Raw genomic sequence first — 16,779 nt, forward strand, 5'->3', positions numbered from 1 at the left:
CAGCAAATAGATGAAAAGAAATGTGCAATCCATCATTTCAACATTTAGCCTTCTAAGCAGAACAGGCAGCACGTCCTCTAAGGAGCTTATTATTTAGAAATACAAGGCTGAACTAAAATCTGAGTTGAAGTAACCTTGTGCTTTCTTGTTTCTCTGCTTTGCTGTGGACTTCCCACAGCACCACGGCCACCCCACTGTATCAAAGAATTTATGGAAAAAATAAGCAGGGGTTTAAAACCTGGACATAATCACCTCAAATGTGAGACTCAGTGCTATTTTAAATGAAAACTTGGAACTACAGTTTCTCAACAGCCAAATGTACAGCAAGTCTTGTGTAAGGAGTAAACACAACACAAAGGGAAGCAATGGAAGGCTGCAGTTATCTCCAGGAGAACAGTCACATCCTGCAAGGCACAAAAATCAAACAACATGCAAATCCTGATAAAAAGTAACCTGCAAGATGAACTGCAAAGCAGTTTTTTAGGGTGACCTGCAGAGACAGAAGGATGATTATACGAAACAATTTCTTCATGCATGAAGTGCAGTGACCCTGCACAGGGTAATTCTTGTGCCTCAAAAGAACTGCTGTTCAAAGATGTGCTACACAACACAGGAGGGAGAATATCCCAGGACACACAGTCTGCAGCTTTAGAAATCCACCTCCAGCATTCAATTAACTCCAGCAACAAATAAACATCACTTCAGGAGAATCATTTAAGCAGAAAATTATTCCTTTCAAACCCTGAAACTCTTCATTACATGATTTATTGACTCCAGGCAAAACCGGAAATAAATACTGGCTGAAAAGTAAATTCAAGATAGCTTTGCTTCAGCATAAGGATATTAATTACACTGATAATATCAAACTTCCCTGGGCAGTGGCTATCAGTTCCCTACAGTGATGAATACTGTGTTGTTCCAATTCTCTGAAATGCACAGTCAGCTTGGCCTCTGTAATTTCAGTTTATCTCCATTAGGGAAAACAGGAGCCAGAAAGTCAGAATGAAATGAAAACAAACCCCAATAAAGCGTTCTAAAGACAGTTAATGCTTTCTTAGTGCTACCTGCAGGAGCAATACCCCTCTCTGCCACAAAGACAAGAGGAAAGAGGAGATCATCCAAACAACAGAGCCTGGGAGAGCAAATGTTCAGGAAGCATTCCATCAGGAAGCAGCACACATGGCTCACTGCTGAAAAACTGCTGGGTCAGGTACACACTCTTCATATCATGCTTGCTAATGCTCTGGCACAGAGAGACTTAAAAATTATTTTAAAAGGACACTTAAGTACATAGTTTTAATGATATGACTAGCTCCCATAAATGTTTTGATTAGAGAACTTTCAAGACTAAAGGAACTGGAGGAAAATGATCATTGAAACCAAAAAGAAGCAAATTTCTGCCTGACATTTCTGGTTATACAGACTAGAACAGTAATTTGTCAGTTATGTAGTATTTCAATATTGGTCTTTTCTGAAGAGGGGGAAAAAACCCCAACCACAAAAAACCCAGCCTCATCACACAAAGAAGCTCAGAATCCTGAGTGCTGCCCTCACTGCATCAAATAAAAGTTCATCTTACAATCACATTGTACTTTTCCATTTTTTCTTACTCTTCTGTTACCTTAAAACAAAGCTGTGTAGGTGAAGCCAGCAAAGCAACATATTGTCTGTGCTCACTCAGTGCTGCAAACAACACTGTGTGCAGCAAAATAAAAACCCCAGGAACTGTATCAGTGCCCCGTTACATTCCCAAATCATACTGCAGTCACTGTTCCATGTTAATCCTTTTAATGAAGCATTCTAACTTATCAAACTCCACAAATGCTCTTTTCAGGCTAATTCCCACTTGGAAGTGCAGGCACATCCTCCACAAAGCCAGGCTTAGCAGAGGGTGGAACCCCTCTAAGGTGTCTTCACCTGTCTGCTTTGTCGTGGGAGTTTATGTGATACTGCACCAGGATTTCCTAACAGAAAGAAACTGTTGATGTCAAACCAAGTGGGATATTTTTTTAAGCTACTCAAAGGATCATGTCTTGACTTGCCCCAAGTGCACCACACCTGCCTGCTGCCAGGAGGAGCAGAGGATGGCTTTGCACCCTCCAGTCCCCATGGAACACCTTTCCTGACTCCTTTACAGCCCCCAGTCCTATGGAACACCTTTCCTGGCTCCTGTACACCCTCCAGTCCCCATGGAACACCTTTCCTGACTCCTTAACAGCCTCCAGTCCCCATGGAACACCTTTCCTGGCTCCTTTAAACTCTCCAGTCCCCATGGAACACCTTTCCTGGCTCCTTGAGGGATATGGAGCCTGCATGCACGACAGCAATTAAGTGTACAATAAACACAGACTTTAATAAGTTGCAATTTTATCAGTCAACTAATAATTCCTCCTTTCCTCATTATCCCCTCCTCCCAAAGACTCACCTAACTGGCTTCAGGGAAAGTTAGAAGCACTCCAAGTATGTCAGTGGGCACTCCCCAGCCCATGTGGACCTTGTTCCCTTCCCTGACAAGGTGGGAAGAACCAGGGAGCAGAGGTGGGCCAGGTGAGAGACATCAGAACACAGAGACATCAGAACACAGAAACAAGCACAAGCACCAGGTGTACCAGGCAATAAACCTGAATTCCCTTTACCACCTGCAGCAGACACTTCCAGTCTCCACTAGCCACAAGAAGCTGATCCTACTGCTATCCCCTGGGAATCTGCTACCATCAATCCCAGTGTGCCACCCTGAAGCTGTGGGAGGAGAAAAATAAACTCTCAAACCTCTTGCCTATTTGGTGCAAAACCAAAATTTCCTTCCTGAGCTTTAAAAAGGGTGAAGTGGTAACAGGACAGCAAACTCTCCTCCCTGCTGTACACTAGGAAAGGGAAAGGCACAAGAGCCACCACAAGCAAAGTGGGTTTGAACAATCCAAGCAAGAAAAGGAGGTGAGACTTGGGTCTGTTGAGCACTGCTGCTGCAAACAGCCCCTTTGCACCTCTGCAGTCATGCCAGTGCCCACCTGGGAGAGCTGCACAGGGAGCTGGGTGATGAAACACGTTTAGACTCAGGGTTTTTTTAATGTTTGAGACCAGAGCAGTTCCCCTGCTCCCTTCACCCCATGGAGCTGTGTTACACCACTGCAGGAGCCACACAGGGGAAGGAGCAAGCACAAGGGCCTGCTCCAGCCACACTGCACATGACTCAGATTTAATTCCTCCTGTTTATCTAGGAGAAGGAGAAATGCTGTGACCATTCCCATTTCCACACTGCTACTTTTGCAGTCCCTCTAACCCAGCTCACACAGAGCTCTCACACATCCTGTTCACCACCCACCCTCCTATGCTGTTCAGTGAGTTATTCCAAGCCAAAAATTTGAAGTAAAATGGTCAAAGTGTAAGAAATACACATGTGGAAAAGAGCAACAAGAAAAATGTTTAGAACAGGAGTTACAAATCCTGTGAAAAGAAGAAGAAAGAGGACAGGGGACAAGAAAGGGGAAAGGAGAGGGTCTGTGATACAGAGGTCCCTTTCCCCAAGTGCCTTCAGCACCCAGCTCTCCTCTGCAGGAACGTAACAGCAGAAAGCCATTCCCCATATTTCATCACAGTACAAGACATAGCTCAAAGCAATGCTTCAGATTTCCCCAGCTCTGCAGGACAATCCTGCCCTGGAGCAAGCTCCATCATCCATCCTGAGCCACACCTGCCTGCTCCCCCCTCCCAAAGCCAGCAGCACCCTGGGGAAGCCAAGGCTGCCTGCCCTGGTGCCCTGCACCCACAGCCTCCTCTGCTGCATGGAGACAGATCCCAGCTCCCAAAAGATCCCAGCCCCAACAGATCCCAGCTCCTGACCCCCCTCCACCAGCCTAATTCTCTAAAATATCTGGTCTTTTTGCAAGGTCATATTTTGAAACTTGTTGAAACTTGTTTCTGGTTCAATCTCTCTCTCAACAATGTCTATTCTATTCCATGGCCTTCTTAAATCAGCACACTTTATCTCAGTGTTTTGCACACAGATGTACAAGGCTGTGTGAGCTTTCTATCAGGTTTTGAGAATTCTTTACAAATCCATTTCTCACAAGTTCTCAACAGATCCCAGATCCCAACAGATCCCAGCTCCTGCCACCCCACAGCAGCCACGACAGGCAAAGGAACCTGCACCCTGCACAGCTCCACACAGTTCACAGAGCCAGCAACCATTTAATCACTCTAATTGTATCACAGAGTGCAAGTATGTTTTCCTTTTTATTTTTTGTTTAGGTTTTAAACAAAACAGTTCAGCTCCTTGCTGTGCACCTGCCACTTTACAGACAGCAACTTCCACACCCAAGGGGGCAGGAATCAAATTACCAACATTTCCAAGTCATTAAATTCTGTTTCACTTTCCTCACAGGTAAGCTTAAAAAGAGAGTCTGCATGTAGAAACTGGGAGAGAAACAAAGCTCAGTCAAGTAGTGCTTTTATAATGATATGCTTGAACAGCAACTTTAGTGTGTGCATCTCAAAAAAAGAGCAACACGGTCCTGCAAAAGAAGTGAAGTTTCATCTACACTGCCAAAAATTGTCTTTCTGTGGTCCTGTCACTTGAATAGATGAGGCAAGGTTTTAGAAACCAGTTTAACTAGACTTTAACAAACCATTAAGCAGATGAGCAAGTGTATATTGTTGAAATATGGATTGGGAAAAAAAGATGACATGGAAAAACACAAGTACTATTAGAAATACTCTCAGGCATGTATTTCCAATAAGTGTTCTCTATATTTTTTTTTCTTTTTGTTTTTTTCTTAAAAGAGTGGCAAGGTCAGGAAGGAGAAGGGCTGATCTATGATCTACAGCAATCTGAGTTTACAACTTCAATATTCTGCCAATTTCATCACTGAAGAGAACATTCACAAAGAAACAGAGAAGAATCAGCTGACAGTGAATATGGAGAGGATTTATTTTAAAGAGCTGTCTGAAATTTTACTAAAAAAACAATCTGACTTCATGCAGTTTAAAGTGATTTTTCACTGGTCCAAAGTGAAATATTTATGTTCCTTTACTGCTGAAAAAACTGTGTCTTTCAATTACAAAATTATACAAGAAAAGGAAAGAAAGAATCCCCTGCAAATCACCTTCTGCTTTAATCAATAACTGCTGTTAAGGGCATGTAGGGCAGGACCCAGTTCATGTGTTTTGGTACCTAAGTGGGTCCCATGTGCTCCCAGCAGCTGAACACAGTGCAGGATAAACCTTGTGCAATTCCCAGCACTAAGCAAAGCCAGCAGTTCAGGACTGCAATCCCTCATCACAGTTTTGGAAGGTGTTTACTATTTTTCTCTATCAGTGTGTATTCTTATCCAGGCAGACGTTTTTGCTGTGTAATTCAGCTCACAATGGATATTATGCATTTTGTTTCAAGATGCTGAGTGTTGCATTTTTGAAGGGTAGCAACAATTTGCTTGTGGCTAGAAGTATGACTCTTCTTTAAGTAAAACAGTGACACACCTAAGGCTAGATTTAAAAAAAAGCCGTATGTAATTATCAGCTTGCTGACACAATAGGTGAAACTGTGTGTCATACTTTATTTGAATTTTTGTTTTCACCATTTCTCTTTGCAGTGGCAATTCTACCTTCAAGACTTGATTTAGAAATGGAATGGCCACTATAACTACAAAGATTTTTAAGTAAAGCCCAGTGTAGCATTAATACTTGCTAAAATACCTTGCAGCTTTGTTGGAAAACTAAGATATTACAAACCACAACACCTTACAGCTGTTCATTAGCAATTTTCAGCTTCCACTTTGCATTTCTCTCCATCCCACCAATTTATTCCCAAAAACTGAAATTGTCATAGGTGGCACAGCTCATTGGTTTTACTACCACAGGCAGAGGGATCTCAAATATTTTCTCCTGAAGAGAAAATAATTTGTTTCCAGAAGAGGCTGGAAGCTGAAGGGCACGAGCTTCTTCAGAAACACAACCTCCTGGTACAAACATCTGCTCCAGAGGTCCCACCAACAGCTTTGTGACCATAAAGCTAAATACCACAAACCCTGAAAAATCACAAGGGTAAACCTGCATCAAGCCTATGGAGACCAACACTGCAGCAAGGCAGGGAGAAATGAGTAAATTAAATATGAAATCTATTGCTCAAAGCATCATGAGCAGAAGAAAAGTTCTGATAAACAGAACAGATCAGGATTCTGATAAAGGGAAGGCTTGAACACTAACAATTGGGCTTCCTTAAGTTTCTACAAGCAACAAGGTTGCCCGACCTTAAAAGAAACCTTTAGTTTTTCAACTCAGAGGATGGAAGCAGAGCTTTTATTTTCATCAAGCTGCTGACCAAATCTAGAAAAATTACCAGATTTGAACCAGACCTCAGGACAAGTCTGGCCATACCAAGACTAAAGATTTGCAGGCAGTGGAAACATAAATGTGACTCTGTGGAGCTGTTGCCACCCTGCTAGAACCTTTGTTACCACTCTGGTCACAGGTGACAGTGTGCCTTCACTGCTACCATTAGTGCTGGTTGGATTAAAAATAGGAACACAAGATTGTATTTACAATAGCAATCAAAATACAATATTTACAGTAATAGAATATCATGGGATTATTTCACTGTGCAAATCTTCAGGTACTCTCAGTTAAGAATTTCATACTACAGATAGTTTACCTTGAACTCAGCCAGAAGTGAATTAAATATGACCCTTCAAAATAAAATATCTCATTAATAACTTACTGTGGCAAATGTCACTGTTGCTAGCGTGCCAAAGTGAAGCAGGGCTATCCTGGAGTTTCACCTTCTCTTTCCAAAAGTTATCCCAAAACAGGGGATGGCATCACATCCTAGCACAGCTTAGAGTTACCAGGCTCCTCTCCTTTACAATCTATGCCAGTGTAGATGAAACATCATCAAAACACCCTGAAACACTTTATGAGAGAAACAAGGCTAAAAGGTCTCAGCATTTCTTGTCTGCTCTCTATGTAAGAAAATGGAAGAAAATAGAATAGAAATAGGAAAAAAAAAAAAGAAAATAGAATAGAAAATAGAAGAAAAATGGTGCTTGGCCTTAAGAAGATGGACAGGAGGTTTTTAGACCTTAGGTTTTATTGAGGTTTCAAAAAACACCAGGAGCAAGTACCACAGGACAGAGACCTGCTGGGTGAGCCTGCATTGAAGGACCAGCACTGAAAAGTGAAGCTACAGGGGTGAAAAACAGCAGAGACCAGCCAGGACACTGTGTCCAGGAATAAAAATGGATTCATTTACAGACTGTCTCAAAGAACTTTAAAAACTGTTTTTAAAGAAGAAAGAAACAGTCACATACTCTTTGGGGACCTGCAGAGCTCACTAGGCCCTGTGTGGGCAAAGTAGGTTTTTTGGATGAGATTGAAATAGTTTTGTCAGCAATCTAGAAGCAAGGAAGTCCTTGAAAATTAAATCAGATATCCAGGACCACAGATAGTCCAAACTTCTATTTTTTTTTTTTTTTTTTTTAAAAAGAAAATACTAAATGATCACTGATCAAAACCCTTCTGATGGAGACAAAGCTGCTGTCAGTGGCTGTACTAAAAGTGTGCCAAGAAACTGTAAGAAGCCACCTGTGTGTTTGCAGTGCAGGTCACCCATTAAGAAACCTCAAAATGTCAGCCAGTTGTGTGGCCAACAAAAAGACCAAACAACAAAGAGAGAATCCCACAGACAAGGAGGAGGGAGAACACGAGACAGAAGAAAAAAGGTAAAACCACTTTGTATCTGCAAAAATAGCAACAGTATTCCATGAAAAGTTGCAGCAAGTTCTAGTCCACCAGTAGCACAGATTTGGAAATCTCTTAAAGATTTTACTTTTGAAAGTCTTTTGAAACAGAAACCACAGATTGAAAGAGAACTACACCAGGCACTTCCATTCACTGCTACGTGAAATCCTGGACTCTGCTCTGCTCTATAAAACCACAAGGCATCAAAAGAGGAAAAATTCTCTCATGTATCTGTTAACTTTAACTCCAACATCTTCTTAGTAATAATAAACCCCCCACTATTCAAAAGAGCTGTGTTACTAAGAATTCAGTATTGCCCCATAAGGTTCTTACCCCTTTCAGAAGCTGGAAGTGGTTTTATCCTCTATTCAAAATAATCTTTGAATTGGAACACTTCAAAAGGAAAATTATAATTTGTATACAAGTAGAGCTGAGGTGCACTTCATTCTTTTAGACTTAACCTGCTCACCTTGCAAGCTGTAAGCTGGTCAATAAAAATATGTTTTATTCTCTGCACGACACTCATGGGACGAAGTCCCACAAATCTTGGATTGTTAGGAACAAGACACAGCTGAAAAAGTAAGAAATAACCTCTTCCTTAAGTTTTCTCCTAATATTTCCAGCCCTTTATGACTCGATAAAGCAACTCATCCATTTTAGAATGGTTTGTTATTTCTGCCTCTACTGAACTAAGGCTCCAAATCTTCTCTCTCTTAAACTGCTCTTCTTCAACTCCCTGAGCTGGTGTCACTGAGCTCCCCACACAGAAGGTGGATCAAGCAGACAAAAGATGACACCCTGGCAAAGCCTCCACTGATTTCTCTTATCCACCTTACAGTGAGTTTCTTTGGATTTTCCTTTGAAAAACAGGTGAACAGAGGGAATTGAAGTCACCACATGACAAGGAAATAGATATAATTATATCACCACCATCCCACCCATACACAATTCTTTACTTTTAAGCCATTCAACATATGTGTTAGCAGACACCTTAAGTTTTAATAGACTTTAAAAATGACCTGTATCAGTTTCCTAGCTCAGTTCAAGAGAGAGGGGGAAGTGTGGGAAATGGATTTGTAGAGAATCCTCAAAACCTGACAGAAGGCTCACAGTGTCTGCATCTGTATGCAAACCTTGAGATAAGAAATGCTGACTTGGAAATGCCATGGAATAGGACAGACATTGTTGAGAGAGAAATGGAGCTAGAAACAAGTTGCCAAGGATGGCCTTGCAAAAAAGACTATATATATATGATATATATGATATAGATATATAGATATATATGGAGAAATAGAACTATGAGAGATGCACTGTAGTAGGACCCACAAGGGGTAATTTTAGATGATTGGCTTTAAGGCATTTGCAGCATGGTGTGGCAAAAGCTGACAGGCCAAGAAACACTTAGAGTGTATTGTAATTAAGAAATATGATATAGATATATACACAGATATATATGGAGAAATAGAACTATGAAAGATGCACTGTATTAGGACCCATGAAGAGCAATTTTTGATGATTGGCTTTAAGGTATTTATAGGATGGTGTGGTAAAAGTTGATAGGTTAAGCAACACTTATAGTGTACTGTAATTAAGAAATATGATATATACACAGATATATAGAGAGAACTAGAACTATGAAAGATACACTGAATTAGGACCCATGAAGAGTAATTTTAGATGATTGGCATTAAGGTATTATAAGATGGTGTGGTAAAAGTTGATAGGTTAAGAAACACTTGAAGTGTATTTTAATTAAGAAATAATTATAGATATGTACACAGGTATATATGGAGAAATAGAACTATGAAAGATGCACTGTATCAGGACCCATGAAGTGTGGTAAAAGTTGATAGGTTAAGAAACACTTATAGTGTGTTGTAATTAAGAAATAGTTGGATTCTGATTGTGATGGCGTGAATTATAACACCTGCATTGTCTCACCCTTCACATGAGACTGAAAATGGAATGAAAGTTTTTACAACACCCCTCAGTTACCCCACCTCTGAATCAGAAAAAAGCATAATCCAGCATGCTGGTGCCAGAGCTCACCTGGAGATGTGGCTGATGAAGGGGAGGAGCTCGGCGGGCTCGTAGGCGCGCGCGAAGGCCCAGCACACGTAGCACGCCGCGTCCCGGACGTTGGAGCCCACGCTGCACGCCCCCCTCTTCTCATCGTATGTCAGCGCCCTCAGCATCACAGGGACCACTGTTAGAGCACAAAAAAGTCCACAAAAAGCAAGTTAGGAGCTTCAAGACCATCTTGTTCCGGCCCCACCATGGGCAGGGACACCTTCCTCTGTCCCAGGTGGCTCCAAGCCCTGTCCAACCTGGCCTTGGACACTTCCAGGGATCCAGAGGTCTCACCACCCTCACAGGGAAGAATTTCTTCCTGATATCTGACCTAAACCTACTCTCTTTTAGTTTAAATCCATCTCCCCATGTCCAGTCTCTACATGCAGGAGTCAATGACATTTTCCCGCAGATAGAAGAGCTTCCAAAACCTGTAAGGATAATTCTTTTGCACCATTTTAGAAACACATTGTCACAGTTCAAGAAATATGAATGCAGGGCTCCCCAGAGGGCTTTTATTTGGTATCTGCACACCCTGATAGCAAATCTGAATACATCTCTCTCTAGATGGCACAACTTTATCAAATGACTAATGTCTGCAGAAACAACAACTTCTAAAAAAAAAAAGAAACAACTTCACTTTCAGTTTTCTTTCTTGTATCAAATTTACCAAATGCATCATTTTTCCTTAGAAAATACTTGTCACAAAAGGTGATCCCATTAACAAGAAATGGGATCACTGAGCTGTATTTAATTAGCAATCTGTGCCTGGATATCCTTGAGTGGATATAATCACAAAATAATTAAAACTTCCATGTGCTGTTCATCACTCTGTACTTCTACTTTAAACAAAAAGACAGATGCCATGACTGGAGCAGTGAAGTGTTAAAAGGCTGTTTAAATTCACTTTAAGCTGCTAAAGAAAATTACGTAGCAGATATAGAGATGGGTGAGATTTGGCTAGCAGGAGCATAAACACTACAAAGGAGACAGTGCAATTCCCATTCTGGAACAAGGATACAGCAGAGATGGATGGATGGATTGCTGGACATTTCCCAGTTCCTAAAGAAACTGCAATGAAAGTATTTAAAAATGCTGCCTAGCTTGTTTTGAAAATTGCTGCATCAACTGATGAGAAAAATGGAATTTGCTGGTTCTACAGGAACACTCAAGCAGGCGCCAAAGGCAATTTTGCGAAGCTGCAGCACGTTTCCCTCAGTGCAAGAGACCACTCCAGCTCCTTCTGACAGCTGCAAGCACACTCCCACCCCTGGGCAGGGAAGGAAAAGGGGGAAGGAGACCCCTCCAGCAGCTCCTCACATTTGGATTGTGTCTGTGGAAGAAAAAATATATTTTTGCAGTTTAATGTCCCAAATGCTGGGCACAGCCCCAAGTGGTTTGTCAGGGACAGGGACAGACCCTCCAGGGTCTGCTGGCCAGGGCACCTCGAGCTCTCACACCTCTCTGGTTCCTTTTCCTCCATCTGGGACTCACAGCACTGCTCTGTGAGACTGCAAAGTCTGGAGACACAGAAAAGGAAGGAAACAACAGTGGGCACTGGGGAGGTGGGACTAACAGGGGAAACAAGGTGAAGTGTGCAGCACTGGTAATTAGAAATACAAACACATCAAAGAAATACTGATCTAGGGGGCATCTGGTCAAGTTTTGTGCTATGCTGGCTGAAATGCTGAATAAAAACTGCTCCTGACTCAAGTGTGTGCATGTTCAAAAAAGCTGGTCCAGCATTACATTTCTTTTTGGCTTTTAAGAGTTATAAAAACCCAAAAAGAAACACTACCCAAAATTCCAGGTTTAACTTAATTTCTTGCTCTAGAGTTCCTCAAAAACCATGTCAAACCTTAACCTAAAATCACTTTACCCAAAAAATCACAGATTTAAAAATCAAAAAACTTTGAGGGGGAAAAAAAAAAATCTTCCAGAAGAAAATTAAGTTTGGTAGGGTCAAGACAAAATGATTTGATTTTTGAAATTCTGAACCTGCCTTTTTTATTGAAAACCAGGAAGCTGGAAGATGCAGCAAGGAGAAGATCTGAACTGTTCTTTAACTTTACAGGTTCAGCTTTAAAATTTTAGCTTTCATTTTACAAGTCCCCCTTTCACTTTTTTTTTTTTTTTTTAAAGTGTGCCATGAAAACCAGAGGATAAACAGTGCCCACTCCCCAGCTGGTTATTAAAACAAAATGCACCTGTGCAGGTCTGTGAATGCTGAAGAAAACACAGGCACCTTTACCTGTAGCCTGAAGGTATCAATAAGCACCTGCTCCACCCCACCCTGCCATGCCCAAGAGCGTCGCTGCAGTTGCAGCACAGCCCTGTGCTCAAGCCTTGGAAAATAAAGAAACAACTTCTGGCATTACAAACAACAGGCTTGGGTTGGTTTTTTTCCTCATGCTGGAGACAGGTCGCAGAGATATTCTGCTTTTCAACATGGATTTTACACAGTGGGATGCTCAGTGTAAGTGAGAGACAAAGTCTGGTGAAGGAGCTTGTGGAAGACATTGGATACTGAAAGGTTTAATGTATTTAAATGAAAGATTCTTTACATTACTTTTTAAAACACATACTTTACAACAACCTCAACTATAACCCGTGCCATCCACAGCTCTTTGTCAGTTTAACTCCACACAGTAAATTGATTTTTTTTATTTAGTGGAATGTTTATCATATAAAATATACAAATACAGCGGTCAAACAAACAAGAACCTGTTCCTCAGCCCTAGGCCTTGTCCCCACAAGAAAATTGCAAAATATCAAGTCGACCTTATTTAATTTAAAACAAATTTTCATTGGATCTGGGGTTCAATAAGAATTGTCTACATTTTGTTTCAAACTAAAATATGCAACTTAAAACAGATTAAGTCAATGTTATCTTAGACAAGCATTTTGTTTTTATAGGCACTGTTAAGGCAGAGAAGCTGTTTCAATCCATAAAAAATACATTGCAAATCCTTCTATTTTAGAATTATATAAGAAAAAATACTACAAAGTGGACATTTGCTATTCCTGAAGGGTGCATTGTGCACAATGTCACAGCAGGAGCAGCTACAGACACTACAATTAATGAATGATGAAGCTGAAACTTAGTTACATACTCAACACAAAGAATAGCAATTTTGTTCTTCATTTTTCCTTCAATGAAAACCAACTCAGTGCAGAAGTGAAGCTTCAGCCTCTTTGTCAGCCTCATGCTTAAAAGTTGAGGTGGTTTAGTTGAGGTGCTGGGGCTGGGTTGGACTCGATGATCTTGAAGGTCTCTTCCAACCCAGTGATTCTGTGAATTCTGTGAAAACAACTGGTGCAGACATCTGCAGTGTGTTGGTTCCTAAAAACACAACTCTGGCTCCCCCATGTACAGAAAATCAGGTTTGAGACCACTCACTCCTACATGGCACCTGTGGAAAGAGGCAGCTCCTAATTGGAACTTCGTTAGGGCTCTCGTACTAATAACTACTGGATCAATTTAATGGATGCAAACACCAGAAAGTTCAGGTTAGGCCCGTTCCCAGGAATAAATACTTGTTTAAAAATTCTGCAAATCGTCTCTGAATTGTTCTCATTTTCTAAAACCACAACTCTGGCTCCCCCATGTACAGAAGATCAGGTTTGAGACCATTCATTCCTACATGGCACCTCTGGAAAGAGGCAGCTCCTAATTGGAACTTCGTTAGGGCTCTCGTACTAATATTTACTGGATCAATTCACTGCATGCCAACACCAGAAAGTTCAGGTTAGGCCCATTCCCAGGAATAAATACTTGTTTAAAAATTCTGTGAATCATCTCTGAATTGTTCTCATTTTCTATATAAGTTGCTGACTCCAGAATTTACTCTTGAAGTTGTTGACTCCAGAATGTCCAGAATCCTCTTTCGTGGAGAGTATGAAGCCTCCAGTGGGGATCAGAAAATGTGTGTGCTGTTTTGGCTGTGCAAAGTTCTCTGTGTTCCTGTGAGATGATGCTCTGACATCCCATCCCCAAGGGCAAGTGCCTAAAATCCACCCACAGGTGACCTCTCCTCTGCCATTCCTGCCCCCGGGGGCTGACCTCATTAGGAGTTTGCCAGGGAAGGAGGAAGAGAGCAGAGGTGCTGCGGGCCCAGGAGGGATGTGAGGAACGAGCAGCTGAAGTCTCTGAAGCTCCTGGTGGCCCCAGCACTGAGCCCAGCCACGGCTGGGCAGAGGCACCTGCACAGACCCAGCACCACGTGCCCTGTGACTGTGAAGGGCTGCTCTGTCTGCCTGCAGCCTCCCTGCAGCCTCTCCCTATGGAATGAATTAAGGGAGTCTTTAATTATACGGTCACGTGGTGGTTTTTCCATGGAGCTATCTCAGCCCACAGGACAGACCTGCTCCAGGGATGAATCAGGGCAGGGCAGCACAGGAGGTTGTTGTCTGCCTGGCTGCTCAGGGTGGAAAGCATGGAATGCAAAGGCTGCCTGTCAGACTGAGAGAAGGGAGTGGATGTTGCCTCACAGACTGTTTGACACCAGTCATGGTTTTTAAATGCAGTGCTGAGGAGCTGGACACTGGCTCTGGCTGCCAGGCCCCTGTGCCGTGGGCTAAAGGCAGCCTTGCACCAGCGCCCTGGTGCTGACAGGAGTGTGGGCTCTGCAGTGTGGCCAAGCAGGAAGCAGACAGATCTGGATTCCAGCCAGTCCATCCCAGCATCCTTACGTAACACAGCCCTCAAAGCTCAAAGCCCCCTGCCTGGCTTGCACCCAGAGCAGCAGCTGACCCAGGACAGCTCTGAAACACAGAGCACTCCGTGTTTTGGAGTGCCCACTGACAGCCAAGGCCAGACCAGAGACCTTCTTCTCACAGGGGTACAGCTGACAGAGCTCTGCCTTGACTGAACCAACAGCAAGCTGCTGTTAAAGACATGAAGGAACAGGCTTGTGGAGAATTCCTACTGAGCAAATGAATTACTTACTCTAAAGGGAGTATAAAAATTCTGTAAACTCATAACTGTTTGTCATAAACTCAAACTGTGTGTCAGAAAAGAAATATCGCCCAAGAAAGCCCAGCCTTAAGGCTAAAGTTGTGCAATACTGAGATAAACCCCATGGTGAAAAAGCCAGAAGCAATTCATTGTCATTTATTCCCTGCTCAGTGTTTACCCCATCTCCCAGTGGTGCTGGGGGAGGAACCTTTCCTGCTGCAGCTCCAGACACAGCATTTCTTCCTGCTCATACCTGCTGGCTACTGAAAAAAAAAAAAATAAATCTGCACTATTTATAATGCTTCCTTGCTAATTTGAAAACTATTACGGTGACATAGGCATTATAAATTTTTAAAAGGCTCTTTTCAAGACCATGCATCACTTTTAAAGTTCACCTGGGTGTTAGAGAGAAGGAATTCCTCCACAACCAGCCTTTCAGGTTTGGGTGTTCTGAAGAGTCCACCTAAGACAGGTAGATCTTTTTTTTTTTTTTTTTTCCCATGTCTTCCTGTATCTCTGATGAAAAGCACCTGGAATTTTGCCAAAAGCCTCACAATTAACCACCACTACAGAACAAACCAACAGCCAGTGCAGAAGTCTGACTTTTTGATGCATCCTCACTCTCCTCAAACCCCTGGCTGCTGCAAATCCGTAACAAACAACTTATTACTCTGGAATATGAAACACAGAAGGTAATCCTTAAAAATAGTGAATGTAAACAAGTTTAAGAAGCTACATAATGCATTTCCATAAGACTATTCAAATCCTGGTCTCAGTTAAACCTCCTCCTAAAATGCACTGGAAAGTAGTACTGGGTTCACTTTTGGTTTGTTTTTTGGTTTTTTTTCATGAATGGCCCATGAGATTGGACAAGCAAAAATGCCTCTTTTGTCCACTGTGTGTAGAGTTTTTCTAAACAAAGGAGACTTTGGGTGTTTTTTAAACTATATCTAGTTAAATATAATTATCAGTAAGCACCATTCCCTCTACTCTCAGATAAAAAGACAAAATACACAGGAATCCAATCTTTTCTCCCTAACAGCACCTTATCAAACTTTCTCTGTACCAGGAACAGACAACTGGGTACTGCCCCAGAGCACATATCCATTCTAACCAAATTAACAAGAAACAATTAAAAATAGAAAATCAACAAGGTTGAAAAGGTAGAAAATCAACAAGGCACCAAAAGCTGAGGGAATTTTAAAGTCACAGATACAGCAGTCACATGTACACAGATGTACTTCAAAGCTGTAGCACCTGCTGCTGAGACTGGCTGGGTTCATTTGAAACCCTCTGACAGAACCAGAGACCTCATTTCGAGCAAAAAAAAAAAAAAAAAAACCACTTAAAAAAAAAAAAACAAACACAAAAACAAAACAAAACAAAACCAAAAAACAACTTTTCACCAAAAATACAAAAAATACACCTGACAATGGGATATCTTCAAAACAGAGAGCAAACATTTTCCTATTTAAACCAAGAGCTTATCATTCAGCAGAAAAAGCTCACAAATATGTCCCTAAGCCCAGCTCTTTTTGGATACTGGTAGAGTTGTGTGTGACCTCTCTGCAAATGTAAAAAGCATCATGATTTTGTCATGGAATCCCATGATACCATAACCTGCCAAGTCCCTCTCAAATGTGCCCCTATTTCCTTCTTACAGTTTCTTCATGCTCCTTTTATTCTGAAGGTAACTTATGAACTGAAGAAGTTTAGCATGGTTCTGCACACTTTTCACTCTTTATTACTACTTTTCATTTATTCTGGCACTAAAAAAAAAAAAAATCAAATTCCAGATTCAGATCAATTGTACTGACCCACCAGACTCCTGAATGTTCCATTATCCCCGGATCCCACCAGCATTATTTCCTTCTATTCAAATGCTGATTTTATTGTTGCCACAGTTTAAAAAGGAGCAAGGGACTGTTGGACTATCCCAGTCTATTCCTCGTGAATGGATAAGGGTATTTAAGAAAGCAGGAAGATTAAAAGTAACGTCTTCCTTGCTGGAATCCTCCCAA

General features: G+C 41.7%; 1 protein-coding gene across 2 annotated transcripts in view; it reads right to left on the minus strand.

Annotated features, from left to right (window-relative positions):
- TBCD (tubulin folding cofactor D) overlaps nucleotides 1-16,779 on the minus strand; it is a 119,137-nt gene that overhangs the window by 61,972 nt on the left and 40,386 nt on the right. For both annotated transcript variants that reach the window (XM_053994388.1, XM_053994389.1), the window contains exon 15: nucleotides 9,781-9,937. In XM_053994388.1, the coding sequence (XP_053850363.1) occupies nucleotides 9,781-9,937 (157 nt within the window). The remainder of the gene's footprint in view (nucleotides 1-9,780; nucleotides 9,938-16,779) is intronic.

This window comes from Vidua macroura, chromosome 19 (assembly GCF_024509145.1).
Source record: "Vidua macroura isolate BioBank_ID:100142 chromosome 19, ASM2450914v1, whole genome shotgun sequence".
Classification (NCBI taxonomy): Eukaryota; Metazoa; Chordata; class Aves; order Passeriformes; family Viduidae; genus Vidua; species Vidua macroura.